The sequence below is a fragment of the Capricornis sumatraensis genome, chromosome 20 (assembly GCF_032405125.1).
Source record: "Capricornis sumatraensis isolate serow.1 chromosome 20, serow.2, whole genome shotgun sequence".
NCBI lineage: Eukaryota > Metazoa > Chordata > Mammalia > Artiodactyla > Bovidae > Capricornis > Capricornis sumatraensis.
Genome location: NC_091088.1, coordinates 65,988,961 through 66,007,131, shown reverse-complemented (window position 1 = coordinate 66,007,131; position 18,171 = coordinate 65,988,961). Strand labels below are relative to the sequence as shown.

General features: G+C 41.3%; 1 protein-coding gene across 1 annotated transcript in view; it reads right to left on the bottom strand.

The window, feature by feature from the left end:
• Window positions 1-7,731: 7,731 nt before the first annotated feature.
• The window catches only part of LOC138096927 (zinc finger protein 836-like), a 53,537-nt gene continuing 43,097 nt past the window's right edge, over window positions 7,732-18,171 (bottom strand). Inside the window, 3 exon segments of the mRNA XM_068993163.1 lie at window positions 7,732-9,233; window positions 10,033-10,159; window positions 16,488-16,554. Coding sequence (XP_068849264.1) covers window positions 7,732-9,233; window positions 10,033-10,159; window positions 16,488-16,554 — 1,696 coding nt within the window.

The window sequence follows — 18,171 nt, the reverse complement described above, 5'->3', positions numbered from 1 at the left end:
GATCTCTTCCTTTGCTCCAGGAGCTCAGTGGACAATAAACAGGGTCTTTGGAAAAAAAGAAAAAAACAGATGGGAGAGGTGGAGGTGGACTTTTGAGGAGCTCCACAGGAAAGGTATGGAGCAGACACACAGGGAATGTGAGGGAACAGCCAGGAATCTGAATCAAGAACAGTCAATTCGGGGCTGTGTTTTTCTCCAGCTGTGATGAGCCACTCGGAGACAAGGTAGAGCTGGTGTGATGGGGGCATCAGGGAGAGCAGTGGGTCTGGGGGAGAATCCGAGTCCACACACCAGGCCGTTGCTTTGGGGTATTTGACTTGCATGACTGTAAGTGACAAGAGGATGGTGTTTGTCTCCATGTTTTAAAAATAACCTAGATGAGGTGATAGAGTGTATTCCATTGGCTTACCATTTTATTCTTGATGCAGACAAGCCTAAGCTTGGACTGTAGTTACATACGCCACACATGGTCAGCAAATTAATGAGAACACAAAATGAAACTAGTACACCCTCAGGTACGGCCTTCACTTTAGGGAGTTGATGTGTGCAGGGGTCCTTTGCCCTGGAAGAGTGGGAAGGGATCTGGCCAGGAACAGCAGAGGAGGGCAGAGGCAGGGTCCTCCACCCGGACAGTCCTCACCCTCACCAAGCACAATGGGCGAGTGTAAGTTCAGCTGGGACCGCAGTGAGCTCATCCAAGGGGTAGCTGCTTGAGGCTGAGTAGACCCACTTCGGAAATAAAAAGAGCCTAAAATCAGGAAAGAAAAGGAGAAGCCTCCTGGCTGCCTAGACCCTTCCATGGAGAAAAATTCTGGAAAAAAAATGCTGTTCTGTAGCGTTTAGTATTATATCGTCCATTCTACCCATTAAGAATTTTGTATTTCATATTCTAATTTGTAATCCCTACACAGATAACTCCAGTTCTTTTTAATTTAATTGCTTAAATTAATTTTGATTGCAGGCAATGTTTCTGGATCCAGTTACCGCCCCACAGCTACTCCTCACTGAGATCGCAGTTTTCTCAGTTCAGGACCAACGGTCGGTCAACCGCTGGCAAAAATAGCTTTTGACTTAAACTGTTTTCAACTTGTTAAAAAGAAATTTCCAAAACAAGTGGCCCACACAACTGTAAGGGTTTAAAACTTGTTAGAGACAGTAACTTAAGCTAAGCAGGAAGCCATCCTATCATAAGATACAAAGACCCTCAAGCATGTCTAAACCTATCGAAAAGGTAAACTTGGGAGGGAATCCAAGGCACGTAAACACCACACCTCTACCCGGCTCTCGTCCCTCCCTCAGTCGTAGCGCCAGCCCGGGTTCTTCACGCCCCGCCCCTTGCTGGTAGTGCTCTGCTCAGGCCCCGCCCACAGCCCTTATGCGCACGCGCAGTTTCTTCAAGACCGGGAAACTGGTAGTGCAGAGCGCAAGTCACGCTGGGCAGCAAGAGTTAACACTTTTCTAGCTTGGACCTGCGCCTCAGTCCTCTTTCCAGACAGACGGTTAAAATTAGCAATTTCAAGGTACGGGGAGGGACCTCCCGTCCCCAGCCGCCCGGCGCTCCCTCCTCGCCCCGCCCCTCGCCGATAGCACTCCGCTCAGGCCCCGCCCCGGAGGCCGCACCGCAACACCGCACGTGCAGCTCCTGGCGGAACCGGAGAATGAGAAGTCGGGTACGCTCTATCAAGTCTCTCGTTTCTTGTGTAAATCGGTGCTGCGCGGTACCCCTGACTTCGCTTCAGGACCGTAAATCCTAGCATCCGGTCCTCTGCCCCCAGTACATCTACACGTCGACCTTTCGATTCGACTGTTTTCCTTTGGGTTAAAACCACCCTGAGGCGGGTCCCTGAGCCCTTGGCTTTTTTGCCCTCGACCCACGTAAACACCGCCTTTCGAGACATTTTCCTGCTTTAAATCCTTTGCCACCTCCGCCTCCATCATCCTCTGCTAAGAGAACAAAGTTAATTCGACGACGGCATCACTCGTCTAGCCCTGTCAGACCCTGAAGATAGAGCCGGGTCGCCCCGCTCCTGGAGAGGCAGTGTCCTCTCCAGGGGCCTGGGATCCTGGAGAGCCCACCCTAGTCCTGAGACCCCCTCCCTCCCAGCCCCGCTGTCCTCTCCGGTCCTTCGGCTCCACAGGCCTCCCCTTCCTGTCAGCCCGTCCCGTCACCCTACCGCAGGGTGCTGCCAGGACCTGCCCGTGTGACACCAGTGTTCTGTGTCAGATTCAACTCAGTTGGAAAACGGTCCCTTTGGGTGCCAGGGCATCTTATTCAGTCGCCACCCCTTAAAATTTTGGGGCAAAGGGAATCAAGCAGATACAGAGCGACTGAGAAAAAAAGCATGAGGGAGAAACGATGAGAACATAGAAGGCTCAGGGACTTGTAAAGAAAGAGAAAGTGAAAGCAATTAAGTCCTGATTGAATGTAGCAGGTGAATGAAACAGAGAAATTAAAGAGCCCGATCTCCAGAGGTTAGAGAGCAGCAGTGACCAGGAACTTCACACAGGGTGTCGGGAGAGAAGATAAGAGTTGGAACTGTGGCCTTCAGAGTCTCCTGGTGCTGGGAGAGAAAGAGGACTAGTGGCAAGAAGAGCTGAGGAAGAGCAGGAAAGACGTTATCACCCTGGGGTGCCAGAGAGTGATAGGGAGAAAGAAGCAAAACCACACTCCCAATTTGGACTGGAATCCAGGGTCTTAATTAATATTGCACACGTGGTCTCAGGACTTAATGATGCGGTTCTTTACATCGCAGTGCGGGCGGAATTCAGCAAGAGGCAAAGTGATAGGTAAGTAGTAGATTTATTGAGATGCACATTCCACAGGGCCTCCCAGGAGGCACCAGTGGTAAAGAATCGCCTGCCAATGCAGAATCCTTAGGAGACGTGGATTCAATCCCTGGGTCAGAAAGATCCCCTGGAGGAGGGAATGGCAACCCACTCCAGTATTCTTGCCAGATACTCCCATGGACAAAAGAGCCTGGCGGCCTACAAGGCCATGGGGGTCGCAAAAGAGTCGGACAGTACTGAGCCGATGCGCATGCCCGCACACATTCCACAGCTGTTAAGTAGGTCATCTCAGAGAGAGGCCCTGTGATAATCCAAGTTCCCATAGGCAGAATGCAGTCTCAGAAGGTGAAAGCGACCCTGAAATACAAGGTGGTTAGTTTTTAGGGGCTGAGGAACTTCACAGACTAGAGAGTGGAGTAATTATTTAAGCTATTTCAGGGAGAGATGGAGACTTCTGGGAATTGGGCCACCCCCCCACCCCCCACTTTCTGGCCTTTGACGGTTGGCGTCAGAACTGTCATAGCACCTGTGAGCATGTCACTTAACTAATAATGTCACGACGAGCATAGCATGAAGTTCAAGGTTTGTTGGCAGTCAAATCTTCCGCCATCTTGGATCTAACTAGTTATAACTGGTTTTTGTCATAGGCTTAATGACTGAGTCATTCTTTTAAGGGTTGTGCCCTGTTCCCTTCCCTCCTGTGTCAGGTGTAGGAGTTAGGGGAAGAAAGGACCAGAAATAATGGAGATTGAGGGCAGTCAGGTTGGGGGAAAAGAGTGCAAGAGGGGAGGGGAACAAGTTGAAGAGTGGGGCAGGACAGATGTGAGGGAAGAAATAGGAGGGGAGAAACAGCAGGAGGGTAGACGGGAGCAAAAAGAGACACAAGGATAGAATAGGGAGACAGATAAGGTGAATGAAATGGAATAACCTGGTAGTGCAGGTGGAGGGAGTGGGTAACTAGCTCCAGCTGTTTGGATATGGTTAACTAAGTTGTGATGTAGGAGTTGTGTTTTTAGAATCTAGTACATTTAAAATTTGTTTAAATCATACAGATGAGGGTGAGAATTACAAAACACCTGTCTATAGGTCTTGTGCATCTTGTAATTATTTGAGAAGATAACTTCCATTTGCAGTTTTTATTCAGTGGGGGGCAGTGACTTGATTCACTCAGTTGCAGGTCACCCCTTCCTTTCCTTTTTCTGGCATGGAGTAGAGGTCAGAGAAGAGGGCACCTGGAACAAGAAATGACTGAGCTTATTTCTGAGTTGACCCCTTTACAGTGTTTTCCACATCAGCAGCTATGTTTGTGCAACTCTGTATTTTTAAATTATTTCACTGAGATTCTTTCTCCACTTGTGCACTGCAACTAGTGAGTAGCTCCCACCACCCATTGCAACTAGAGAAAAGCCAAGCAGTAAAGAAGACCCAGGGCACAGCCAAAAATAACTAAATAAAAAATATTTAAAAGGTTTTTTTTAATACCAAGAAACGATAAGCTATTAAAAATAACTGCTTATGTGCACAGCTGTGACAAATTATGAATAACATACAAAAAGACCAAAACCCAACTGGAACTGCCACTTCTGAGGTGAGGAGAACAAAAGCAGGGTACTGAACATGGTCCCCTGCCCACAGCGCCACCAAGGGGTTGGGCAGACCAGCTAGGGGGACCCACCCAATCTGCTCCTACTCTGCCCCACCTTCACCCAGTTTAAGAGACAGCTCACCCAGCCTCAGGGAGCAAGTAAGTCACCTGTTTCTTGTTCTCACCTGTGCTGCAGTTCAGTTCAGTTGCTCAGTCGTGTCCAACTCTGCAACCCCATGGACTGCAGCACACCAGGCTTCCCTGTCCATCACCAACTCCCAGAGTTTACTCAAACTCGTGTCCATCAAGTTGGTGATGCCATCCAACCATCTCATCCTCTGTCATCCCCTTCTCCTCCTGCCTTCAACCTTTCCCAGCATCAGGGTCTTTTCCAATGAGTCAGTTCTTTGCATTAGGTAGCCAAAGTATTGGAGTTTTGGCCTCAGCATCAGTCCTTCCAGTGAATATTCAGGACTGATTTCCTTTAGGATTGACTGGTTGGATCTCCTTGCATTCCAAGGGAGTTCCAATAAAGCTCTGCCTGAATTCCTTGCCTGGCCTTTTACCAATTTCTACTGATTAAAGAGTCCAAGAACCCAGGTCGGTAACAAATACAGTCTATCCTTTAACAACTGTGCAGAGAGGACCTGAGGGGACAGTCACCTTATAGGGTTTAATATATATACACAGGTCAAATGAGATCACTGTATTTTCACATTTTTGATCACTAATCATTTACATCTGTTTCTTAATATTACAAGAGATGTTTAAAAATCTATTGCCATTGAGGAAATATCCTTTTCTTGTGAATATGCCCATTTTGCTGCCTTTAAATTATTAAAAACAAAACTCATCAGGAACAAAATGGACTCATGAATGCCTATAGTCAGTTTCTCCTATTGATCTGTGTTTGCTGAAAAGTTCCACTATCAACTCCATGCTGAAATATCTTTCTTGCCACCATGACCAGCTAGCAGTATTGAATAGAGAGTACACTACCTTATAAAGATCCCCAATCTATCCTACTCACTAGATCTTTTACAAATGGAAGGATGTATCTTCTATTCGAGTGTGCCATGCTAAGACATTTTGCTTATTTGTATGTGAAAATATTTGAATATGCTAATTACCATATTTCAAATGATTACTATTTCCTGCATATGATATCTTTCACATGTAAGGATGTGAGAACATATACCTTGCAGTAGATGTTAAGAAACAGATATTGCCATAAAAGTTAGTGAGTGTAGCAATGACATTATTTGATAGTTGATAATCTAGCTTACTTAATATACAGTTCATATTGAAGAGAATATACATCCTACAAAATGCCCTAAGAAATACTACAAACATGGTAATACTTCAGGTAAAAGTTAAATCCCAATGTCTTCATGTCTTACAGGCTTTGTTATCCACATTTGACAAAACATTCCAAGTTAATACAGAAAAGAGCTAAGCTGTATTATAATTTTAAAATTAAACTGTCTACCCTCAAAATGAATATATAGATAATCTGAAATTACATTTAAACATTACTGATTTGAGTTTATGATATAAACAAGTCTTTCTCAAAGGTATTTGAAGGTAATTCATCACGAGTGTAGAATAAAGTATTTTAAACAATACAGTTCTCATTAAAAGGAAAAAAAATTATTTCTTTTCTCAATTTATTGTACCCATAGGAGATGATGGATGCTAAGTAAACTTAATGATTTCACAATACATGTATGTCAGACCATTCTGCTGTACAGTTTAAAGTTGATATATGCCAATTATAAAACAGATGAGGGAATGAGGTAAATAAACACCTTAGCAAAAAATAAAGAATAATGTCATCTATTAAAAAAATTTTTTTAAACACTGCTCTTTTTAGAGCTATGGTTAGTGACCTAAAGCATCATATACAATAGTCCTCCAATTCTCAAACCCCAAATCTTGTCCTTATGAGTCTCTGAAACTGATGATGAACAGAATGAACAATGATGAATAGAAACAGAAAGGCTGTTCTGGCGGGTATCTGAATGACATTGTTCATTATAATCAAGCAGAGTCTTGTATTTCATACTGTAGTGTGTAATCCCTCCACAGACAAAAATTACACATTAATTCTGTAATTCAAAGTATTCATTCAAATGATCTGTTTCACATCTGTGATTTAGGGTAGGTTCTTCCCTGGTGGCTCAGACGGTAAAGCGTCTGCCTACAATGTGGGAGACCTGGGTTCAATCCCTGGGTCGGGAAGATCCCCTGGAGGAGGAAATGGCAGCCCACTCCAGTACTCTTGCCTGGAAAATCCCATGGACGAAGAAACCTGGTAGGCTACAGTCCATGGGGTCACAAAGAGTCGGACACAACTAAGCGACTTCACTTTCACTTTTCTTTCTACCTTTACATATGCTTTCAAGTATATACGTTTCACATATGTTTTCAAGTATATACGTGTAGAGTATTTGTAACAGTCCCTTACTGTCCTTTTGATGTGTGCAGATTTAGTATAAATAACAAAAATTCAATCAACTAAATATTAAAAATCATATACATTAGTTTTATATGGTTTCTCTCTAAGGTTGAATCTTTTATTGAAATATAATTGATTGTAACTGTTCATTTTGGCTGTACTAGACACATGAGGCAACATTTGCTTTATAAAAACAATTACAATGATGTGTGTAGCCATCTATCTATGTTATCACAATATTTTTAAACATCTTCCTTACACAGGATATAACAGTTCCATGACATATATAAATACCTAGGAGTTTGTATGGCTTGATCCTCTTCATCTCTTTTACCTGGAACCACACCACCCTTCCTTCTGGCAACAACCAGGCATTTGTTCTTCATTATCTATGAAGCTGTTTTCACTGTGTTTTGTTTCCTATATTCCACATATAAGGAGATCATGCAGTATTTGTCTTTCTACGTCTGGCTTCTTTCACTTAGTGTAATCCTCTAGATCCATCCATGTTGTTGCAAATGGCTAGACTTCTTTATTTATGGCTGAGTAATATTCCTGTGTGTGTGTGTGTGTGTGTGTGTGTGTGTGTGTGTGTCTGCGCACGCACCTTGCACACAACACATCTCTAATTTTTCATCTATTAACAGACATTTAGGTTGCTTCTGTATCTTGGCTATTGGAAATAATGCTACAGTGACTATTAAGAGTGCCTATATCTTCTCAAATTAGTGTTTTTCTGTTCTGCCAGTAAATGGCCAGAAGTGCGAAACCTGGCTCACGTAACAGGTTTTTTAATTTCTGAGAATCTTTCATTACTGTTTTGCATAAATGGTGCACCAATTTACAATACCAGCAACAAGGCCCAAGAGTACTCTTTTCTCTACAGCACTGCTAATGCTTGTTACTCATTGTCTTTCTGATAATAACTATAATGTGGTATCTCATTGACTTTGTGTTTTGCATGTCCCTAACTAATGATGCTGAGCATCTTTTCATGTGTCTGCTGGGCATCTGTATGTGTTCTTCCACCCTGATAGAGTCTCATTAGCTGAGTAAGACTGGAATACACTCAGAAATTTTGTCTGAATTGTTTTAACTTTGAGCTTTGAATAAAAGCGTTACCACATGTGTGAGGCCTATGTTTGTTTTCAGTGTGTATTTTCAGATGCCTCGTGAGGCTTGCAAACTGGGTATAAGCTTTGCCACACTCATTACATTTGTAAGGTTTTTCTCCAGTGTGGATGGTTTTATGTTGCGTAAGATATGAATGTCTTGTAAGGGCTTTTCCACACTCATCACATTTGTAAAGTTTCTCTCCAGTATGAGTTCTCTCGTGACCCCAAAGCTGTGACCGTTCAATAAAAGCCTTATCACATTTATTACATTTAAAAGGTTTTTCTCCTGTATGAATTCTCTGGTGTGCCATAAGGTTTGAACGCTGGGTAAAATGCTTGCCACACTCATTACATTTGTGTGGTTTCTCTCCAGCATGCATCTTCTGATGTCTGCTAAGGTGTGAAAATTGGGTAAAAGCTTTGCCACATTCATTGCATTTGTAAGGTTTCTCTCCAGTGTGCATCCTCTGATGATTTGCAAGATGTGAATTTCGACTAAAGACCTTGCCGCAGACATCACATTTATATGCTTTCTCTCCTGCATGTGCTCTCTGATGTGCTATAAGGCGGGACTGGTGGTTAAAGGCTTTGCCACAGTCACTACATCCGTAAGGTTTCTGTCCAGAGTGAATTCTCTTGTGATTTGTGAGGTTTGATTTTTCGCTAAAGGCCTTCCCACAGTCATTACAGTTGTAAGATTTTTCTCGAGTGTGTGTTCTCCTGTGTTGTGCAGATAACACAGTGGTTTCCACACTAGGAGGAATTTGATGAAGTGGGGAAACTGAAGAACCACTGCTGACTGACTTCTCAAGTTGAGGGCCTCCATACATTTTCTCCTCAGTTGGAAATCTCTGCAGTTCAGCCACCGGTGCCTGCAGCCTTGCTCCAGTTCTACTGCCCAAACGCTTTATATTGTTTCCAGCGATGATTATGTTATCTTTCATTGTTAACAAATTTCTTATGAATGGCTTGTCATGTGTGAAATATTCATATGTATTACTTCTTACAGAAACACTCTGAGGAAAATTAATTAAGGATTTATTATCCTGATCTTCTCTCTGACTGAGATTTTTGTTGTGGGTCAAAAGCACTTCTTTGTCGTTTCCTGCATCACATCCCCACCCATTCTCACTCTCCTGCGTATTTTCACAGATTTCCTTGAGGTCAAATTCCTTGATGCCATAAGTTTCATTTTTTTCTAATGTCATTAGGTGGCACAGTTCTCCTTTACTGATGTCCTCTATTGGGGATGATAATTCCTTGACTGCAAATGTGGCAGAATAGCTTCCTATTACATAGAGTTGGAAAATATTTCATATTGAATTAGACACTTAAACAAAAATAATACAACGATCACAGAAGTTCTTCAATCATGGTCTTCAAACACTACTATGATAGTTTTTTTAGTTTTCTTTTTATACTTTTTCCAGCATTAATGTTTTCTTATCTCAGATAATAAAATTTCAAGTACATACAATGTACAACGCACAGTTTATTGCCATATAACTTGGATAATTAAATGATAATCCATAAGTAGAAAGTCTGTCTACATACTGGCTTACAGAACTGGAGGCATGAAATCATAATTGAGATTTGAGACTGTCTTCCCTAATCCCTAATCTTTATAATACTGTTTAATCACATGTGAACATGATGTAAGAAAAAATATTTTTATGAAACTATACATCACAATAATTGATACATTTTCATAAATCATGATAAATCTAGCAAGTAAGTTAACAAATAACCATAATTATACAAAATTATAGTCTCTGGAATTCTAAAAGACTCTTGAGTAAGTACAAAAAAAATTTTTTTTCATTCCAGAAGGAACACATGATATGAAAAGTAAAAACTATCTTGAGAAGCACTGACTTTTGACATATCAGGCTCAGATCAACACACATATGTATAAAGTTTAAGAATTAAGGAAAACTGTCTGAAATCTCAACTATGGGATTTCATGGAGTATCAATTATATGGTAAAAATATACATATATAGTGTACAATAAATGTTCTGGAAATTTGTTACCTAAGGTCAGAGAGAGCATTCATATGGGAAAAAATTACAGAGATGTTTTCCTCACCCAGGGAAAGCAGGTTCCTGTAGGTCTCCAGCATCACGTCCCTGTACAAGGCCCTCTGAGTAGGATCCAGGCATTCCCACTCTTCCTGAGTGAATTCTACGGCCACATCCTTGAATGTAAACAGTCCCTGAAAGGAAACATTTCACCAAATGAATAGGGAGAGAGTTTTGAAAATCAGTCTTACAGAATCAGATGTGTAAGGACTGGCTTGGCTGGAATGAATGTTCTGAGTGATCCATATAAGATAATTCTGAGCAAGTTACAGTCCTCCAATTTTTTTTTTAACTGAGGTGAAATCATATTAACAAAGTTAGCCACTTTTAAAGGAGAGTGAAAAAGTTGGCTTAAAGCTCAACATTCAGAAAACTAAGATCACGGCATCTGGTCCCGTCACTTCATGGCAAATAGATGGGGAAACAGTGGAAACAGTGTCAGACTTTATTTCTGGGGGCTCCAAAATCACTGCAGATGGTGATTGCAGCCATGAAATTAAAAGACGCTTACTCCTTGGAAGGAAAGTTATGACCAACCTAGATAGCATATTCAAAAGCAGAGACATTACTTTGCCAACAAAGGTCCGTCTAGTCAAGGCTATGGTTTTTCCAGCGGTCATGTGTGGATGTGAGAGTTGGACTGTGAAGAAGGCTGAGCGCCGAAGAATTGATGCTTTTGAACTGTGGTGTTGGAGAAGACTCTTGAGAGTCCCTTGGACTGCAAGGAGATCCAACCAGTCCATTCTAAAGGAGATCAGCCCTGGGTCTTCATTGGAAGGAATGACACTAAAGCTGAAACTCCAGTACTATGGGCACCTCATGTGAAGAGTTGACTCACTGGAAAACACTCTGATGCTGGGAGGGATTGGGGGCAGGAGAAGGGGACAACAGAGGATGAGATGGATGGATGGCATCACCGACTCGATGGACGTGAGTCTGAGTGAACTCCAGGAGTTGGTGATGGACAGGGAGGCCTGGCGTGCTGCAGTTCATGGGGTCACAAAGAGTTGGGCATGACTGAGCAACTGAACTGAACTGAAAGGACCATTAAGTGACATTTAGTACATTTATAATGCTGAACATTACTTCTTTCTCATTCAAAAATATTTCAGTCATCCCCAAAGGAAATCTTTTACCTGTTCAGCAGTTGTTTTTTTCTTCCCCATTTGCTATCAGTCCCTGGACACCACTAATGCTTTACCTCAATAGATGTACCTCTTTGGGACATTTGCATATAAGTAGAATAGTATAAAATGTAACCTTTTGTCTGATTTCTCTTGTAAATATGCACATACATTTTAGGATTATTCTACTTTTGTGAAAAATGTCATGGGTAATTTGATACGGATCACATTAGACTTAAATTGAAGAAAGTAGGGAAAACCACTAGACCTAAATCTAGGTATAATTTAGGTATGACCTAAATCAAATCCCTTTTGATTATACAGTGGAAATGAGAAATAGATTTAAGGGACTAGATCTGATAGATAGAGTGCCTGATGAACTATGGACTGAGGTTCATGACACTGTACAGGAGTCAGGCATCAAGACCATCCCCATGGAAAAGAAATGCAAAAAAGCAAAATGGCTGTCTGGGGAGGCCTTACAAATAGATGTGAAAAGAAGAGAAGCTAAAAGCAAAGGAGATAAGGAAAGATATAAGCATCTGAATGCAGAGTTCCAAAGAATAGCAAGAAGAGATAAGAAAGCCTTCTTCAGCAATCAGTGCAAAGAAATAAAGGAACACAACAGAATGGGAAAGACTAGACATCTCTTCAAGAAAATTAGAGATACCAAGGGAACATTTCATGCAAAGATGGGCTAGATAAAGGAAAGAAATGGTATGGACCTAAAAGAAGCAGAAGATATTAGGAAGAGATGGCAAGAATACACAGAAGAACGGTACAAAAAAGATCTTCAAGACCAAGATAATCACGATGCTGTGATCACTCACCTAGAGCCAGACATCCTGGAATGTGAAGTTAAGTGGGCCTTAGAAAGCATCACTATGAACAAAGCTAGTGGAGGTGATGGAATTCCAGTTGAGCTATTTCAAATCCTGAAAGATGATGCTGTGAAAGTGCTGCACTCAATATGCCAGCAAATTTGGAAAACTCAGCAGTGGCCACAGGACTGGAAAAGGTCAGTTTTCATTCCAATCCCAAAGAAAGGCAATGCCAAAGAATGCTCAAACTATCACACAGTTGCACTCATCTCACACACTGGTAAAGTAATGCTCAAAATTTTCCAAGCCAAGCTTCAGCAATACGTGAACCATGAACTTCCAGATGTTCAAGCTGATTTTAGAAAAGGCAGAGGAACCAGAGATCAAATTGCCAACATCCGCTGGATCATGGAAAAAGCAAGAGAGTTCCAGAAAAACTTCTATTTCTGCTTTATTGACTATACCAAAGCCTTTGACTGTGTGGATCACAATAAACTGTGGAAAATTCTTCAAGAGATGGGAATACCAGAGCACCTGACCTGCCTCTTGAGAAACCTATATGCAGGTCAGGAAGCAACAGTTAGAACTGGACATGGAACAACAGACTGGTTCCAAATAGGAAAAGGAGTACGTCAAGGCTGTTTATTGTCACCCTGCTTATTTAACTTATATGCAGAGTACATCATGAGAAACGCTGGGCTGCAAGAAGCACAAGCTGGAATCAAAATTGCCAGGAGAAATATCAATAACCTCAGATATGCAGAGGACACCACCCTTATGGCAGAAAGTGAAGAGGAACTAAAAAGCCTCCTGATGAAAGTGAAAGAGGAGAGTGAAAAAGTTGACCTAAAGCTCAACATTCAGGAAATAGAGATCATTGGATCTGGTCCCATCGCTTTGTGGGAAATAGATTGGAAACAGTGGAAACAGTGTCAGACTTTTTTTTTTTTTTTTGGCTCCAAAATCACTGCAGATGGTGACTGCAGCCATGAAATTAAAAGACGCTTACTCCTTGGAAGAAAAGTTATGACCAACCTAGACAGCATATTCAAAAGCAGAGACATTACTTTGCCAACAAAGGTCTGTCTAGTCAAGGCTATGGTTTTTCCAGTAGTCATGTATGGCTGTGAGAGTTGGGCTGTGAAGAAAGCTGAGCGCCAAAGAATTGATGCTTTTGAACTGTAGTGTTGGAGAAGACTCTTGAGAGTCCCTTGGACTGCAAGGAGATCCAACCAGTCCATTCTAAAGGAGATCAGCCCTGGGTGTTCTTTGGAAGGAATGATGCTAAAGCTGAAACTCCAGTACTTTGGGCACCTCATGCGAAGAGTTGACTCATTGGAAAAGACTCTGATGCTGGGAGGGATTGGGGGCAGGAGGAGAAGGGGACGACAGAGGATGAGATGGCTGGATGGCATCATCAACTCGATGGACGTGAGTCTGAGTGAACTCTGGGAGTTGGTGATGGACAGGGAGGCCTGGCGTGTTGTGATTCATGGGGTCACAAAGAATCGGACACGACTGAGCAACTGAACTGACATTAAATGTGTAGATGTATTTGAGCAGTTTGGTCATTTAAACCACATTCATTCTTCCAATCCAGGAGAAAATGTAGATTTGTTAATTTTTTAACAAAAAGAGTGTTTAAGCCTATATGACTATCAGCCTAAAGAAAGTAGATAGAGGAAGAGTTTAACATACTTGAAAAACAGGATAACCATAAATCAAAACCTATTTCACAAAAACCAAAAGGAACAGAACACAAGCATAATATAAAAGGAAATCATCAAACTGCAAAAGGAGAAACAGAGGAAAAAAAGAAGAAATACAGAATCAACTGGAAAACAAGGTTTAAATTGGCAGTATATACCTATCTATTAATAATTACCTGTAATGTCAATGGACTTGAATGCTCCAATAAAAGACACAGAGTGACAGACTGGATTGAAAAACTGAGCATACCATATGCTGCCTACAAGAGACCCACTTTAGATGTGAGAAGGAATGCAGTATTGATACATACTATAACATGGCTGAACCAAAAAAATTATCTTTCTTAGGTCTGCCTCCCAAAGCGATAGAAGTAAAAGTGAACATAAACAGATGGGACCATCAGACTTATGATGTTTTGTATAACAAAAGGAACCATCAACGAAACAAAAAAGACAACCTACAGACCAAGAGAAAATACCTGCAAATGATGCAACCAACAAGTACTTAATTTCCAAAATATACAGATATCTCACACAATTTAAAAACAAACAAAACACAACCCAATCGAAAAATGGGCAGAAGATCTAAACAGACGTTTCGTGAAAGAAGACATACAGATGGGCAAAAGGCACCTGAAAAGACACTCAACATCATTAATTATCAGAGAAATACAAACCAAAACTAAAATACGGTACCTCACTTCACACTGATCAGAATGGTCTTTCTTAAAAAGTCTACAAATGACAAATGCTGGAGAGAGTGTGGAGAAAAGGGAACCCTCCTACACTGTTGGTAGGAATGTAAGCTGACAAAGCCACTACGGAAAACAGTATGGAGGTTCTTCAAAAAATTAAAAATATAGAGTAGTTGCCATATGATCCAGCAATCCCACCCCCTGGAAATATATGTGGACAAAACTATAATTCAAAAAGGTACATGCACCCCTATGTTCACAGCAGCACTATTCACAACAGCCAAGACATGGAAACAGCATAAATGTCCACTGACAGATGAATGGCTAAACGAGATGTCGCGCATACACACAATGGGATACTATGCAGCCAGAAAAAGAGTGGAGCCATTTCAGCTGCAAGAACTTGGATGCGTCTAGAGATTGTCATACTGAGTGACTCAGAGAAAGACAAATACCATATGATATCGCTGGATTCTAAACTATAACACAAATGAACCTATCTGTCAAACTGACATAAATTCGCCAACAGAGAACAGACTTGTGGTTGCCAAGGGGAAGGTGGGATGGGGAGGATGGATTGAAAGTTTGGAATTAGCAGATGCAAACCATTCTATAGAGAATGGATAAATAACAAGGTCATACTGTACAGCACAGAGAACTATCATCAATATTGCGTAATAAACCATAATGGAAAAGAATATAAAAAGTAATGTGTGTGTGTGTGTGTATATATATATATATATAAATGAATCACTTTAATGTACACCAGACATTGACAAATCATTGTGAATCAACTACACTTCAATTTTTTTTTTAAGAGACTACTCTTTTAAGGAAAAAAAAAAAAGATACTCTTTTTCTGTGAATGTTTCTGGCATTCTTTCAAAAAGAGGAATAGACTGGGACTTCCCTGGGAGTTCAGTGGTTAAGAATACACCTTCCAATACAGGGGACCTGGGTTCGATCCCTGGTAAGAGAAGTAAAATCCCACATGTTGTGGGGCAACTAAGGCCACTCACTCTGGAGCCTGAGCACCAAAACTAGAGAGTAGCCTATGTGCCACCTCTAAGACCCAACACAGCCAAATAATTAATTAATTAAAAAATAAAAAAGAAATATGGATGGGTTTACTCGTGGACTGTCTATCACTTTGATCTATATTACCCTTCTCATGCTAAAAACACATATTTGTTTACCCCTGGTTAGCGGTATGGTTTGATGTTGCCTTCCAACTCTGTTCTTTTTCACATTATTTTGGCTATCTGGGATCCACACTTATTCAAAATGAATTTTAGGACCAGGGTCACATTTGTACAAAATTGACTGCTGGGATTCTAACAGGGATTGTTCTGAATCTTTTTAACACTCTGGCAAGTACTACCATCTTAACTACTCTAAGTCTTCCAATCGGCAATCACAGACTATCTTGACATTTATTTTTCTTTTAACTCTTTCATCAATACTTGTAGTTTTCATTGTACAAATCTTCCAGTTCCTTAAATTAATTCTTACTCTTTCTGATGGTCTTGTGAATGCAACTGTTTTACTTACTTTCAATTTGTTTATTGCTAGTGTACAGAAATATTTTAGAGCCAGAAACATACTGATTCACTTCTTTAACTTTTAAAATCTCAAAAAGCATGTTTCCCCATCAGTCTTTCATTCTACATCTCCTTGGCCCACATTAGTATTGCATTGGCCAAAAAGTTCATTTGAGTTTTTCTAATCTGAACGAACTTTTTGGCCAACCGATACACTGCTTATGTGTAGCCTCTTTGGTTTACATGGAGCTGAAAGGGCATGCAGAAGGGTTTTCTGAACAAACCTTACTATCGTACCTCACTGACACCACAGAGCCTACTCTCACCTCCAATCCACGCCTGAGAACAAAACCTTTCACAGGAGGATCGCCTAAAAGGACCCTCTTCCCAAGTTCCAGGTCACTGGGTCACAGTGAAGATCAATCTGCAGGGAGATGAGAGGAGATTCAGGGAAGGCCCTGTGTGTGATTAAATATTTTAGGCAGGAAACTTCATGGACAGAGAAGTTTAACAAGTCCAAATCCTGTCTTTTTAGCAAAGAGTTAACAGGTCAACAAAGATATGATTTTTACCTGGGAAAGCTCCATTCCTCTTTCTTTCCTCCTCTTTTTCTTCTTAGATTCTTCAGGTAAGATTATTCTGTATGAGGAAAATATGTTGTTTAATGCTTACAATCAACATACCACCCTGCTCTGCCACAAAGATACCAGAAGGAGAACCTTAATGTGGGGAAAGATGGTCCTTGGCTGCCAACTGTAACAGGAAGGATCCAGGGACAATAAATTTCTACAGGAGGACCAATTAGTAAGTTTTTCACGCACTTCAGGAAGCCCCTCCCTGCTGCCGAAACCCACACTCTGCTGCAATTACGTCACCCTTCGTCCATTTGGCACTCAGTCCAAGGAACCTGCCTCCTCCAAGTTCTCTCTTGCAGGTGGCCAGCATCCAATGACTGGTTGATAAAGGATATGGAAGCTGCTCCTTATGTTAATTGGAAGTAACTCTGGAGGGTCACCCCAGTTCTAGAGCTCCCTGTGAGCTATAATGAATAACTGAGATATCTGTCCTGATGGTAATGGGAAACCATAAAAGGATTTAATGCCAAGGATGACACAATCAAATTTATGATTTACCCCTGATTCAGAGATAGATAAAGACAAGCTGAGAAAAAGATGTGCCTCTATCTCTGGGCCTATGCCTCTGTTTCTTTCTTAAGTGTTTTTTGTAACTGTTGCAGGACTGGAACACATTTGAAGTTTTTACTATACAGGCAAACTGGTCTACTGTGGGTTACAGGTGAGTATACTGAGGCTCAGAGCAGGAGTAATTTTACAAAGTTACCCAGAAAAAGTCTGAGTTGAGTAAGCAGAACTGGGTTGAAGTGGCAGTCTGGACAGACTTAAGTAGAAAGGGTCTGTCCTAATTCCAGATTAACTTTCATGTTCCTGAGCAAGAGAAATTTCTTTTTCATGGGTTTGAGTGAGTGAAGTCACTCGGTCGTGTCTGACTCTTTGCGACCCCATGGACTGTAGCCTACCAGGCTCCTCGGTCCATGGAATTCTCCAGGCAAGAATACTGAAGTGAGTTGCCATTTTCCTTCTCCAGGGGATCTTCCCGACCCAGGGATCAAACTCGGGTTTCCTGCATTGTAGGCAGATGCTTTACCATCTGAGCTATTTCAAACATTTAATTCCTCTTTTCCAAACAACATTACAATCAAAAAATATAAAATGAAAAATAGTTATTACTCCAGAAACACAAGAAAGAAGGTCACCCACAGAGATGTGCTCTGAACAATTTCTTCATCATGAACTGGGCTCTATTGGAACAAAGTTTCACATCAATCTGAGAAAGGCTGGAACCTGGGACCCCCCCTACAGTACTGCCCTGTACCTAAACAAATGCATCCTGAGCACAGAATACAGTTAAAAAAAAAAAAAAAGGAAGAACTAAAAATAACTGCATACATGCACAGCTGTATGTGCGCCCACCCTCCCCCCCGCCCAAAAAAAAGTGACAAATAGATTCAAGGGATTAGATCTGATAAACAGTGCCTGAAGAACTACGGATGGAGGTTCGTGACAGTGTACAGGAAGCAGTGATCAAGATCATCCCCAAGAAAAAGAAATGCACAAACACAAAATGGTTGTCTGAGGAGGCCTTACAAATAGCTGAGAAAAGAAGAGAAGTGAAAGACAAAGGAAAACAGGAAAAACATACCCATTTGAATGCAGTTACAAAGACTAGAAAGGAGAA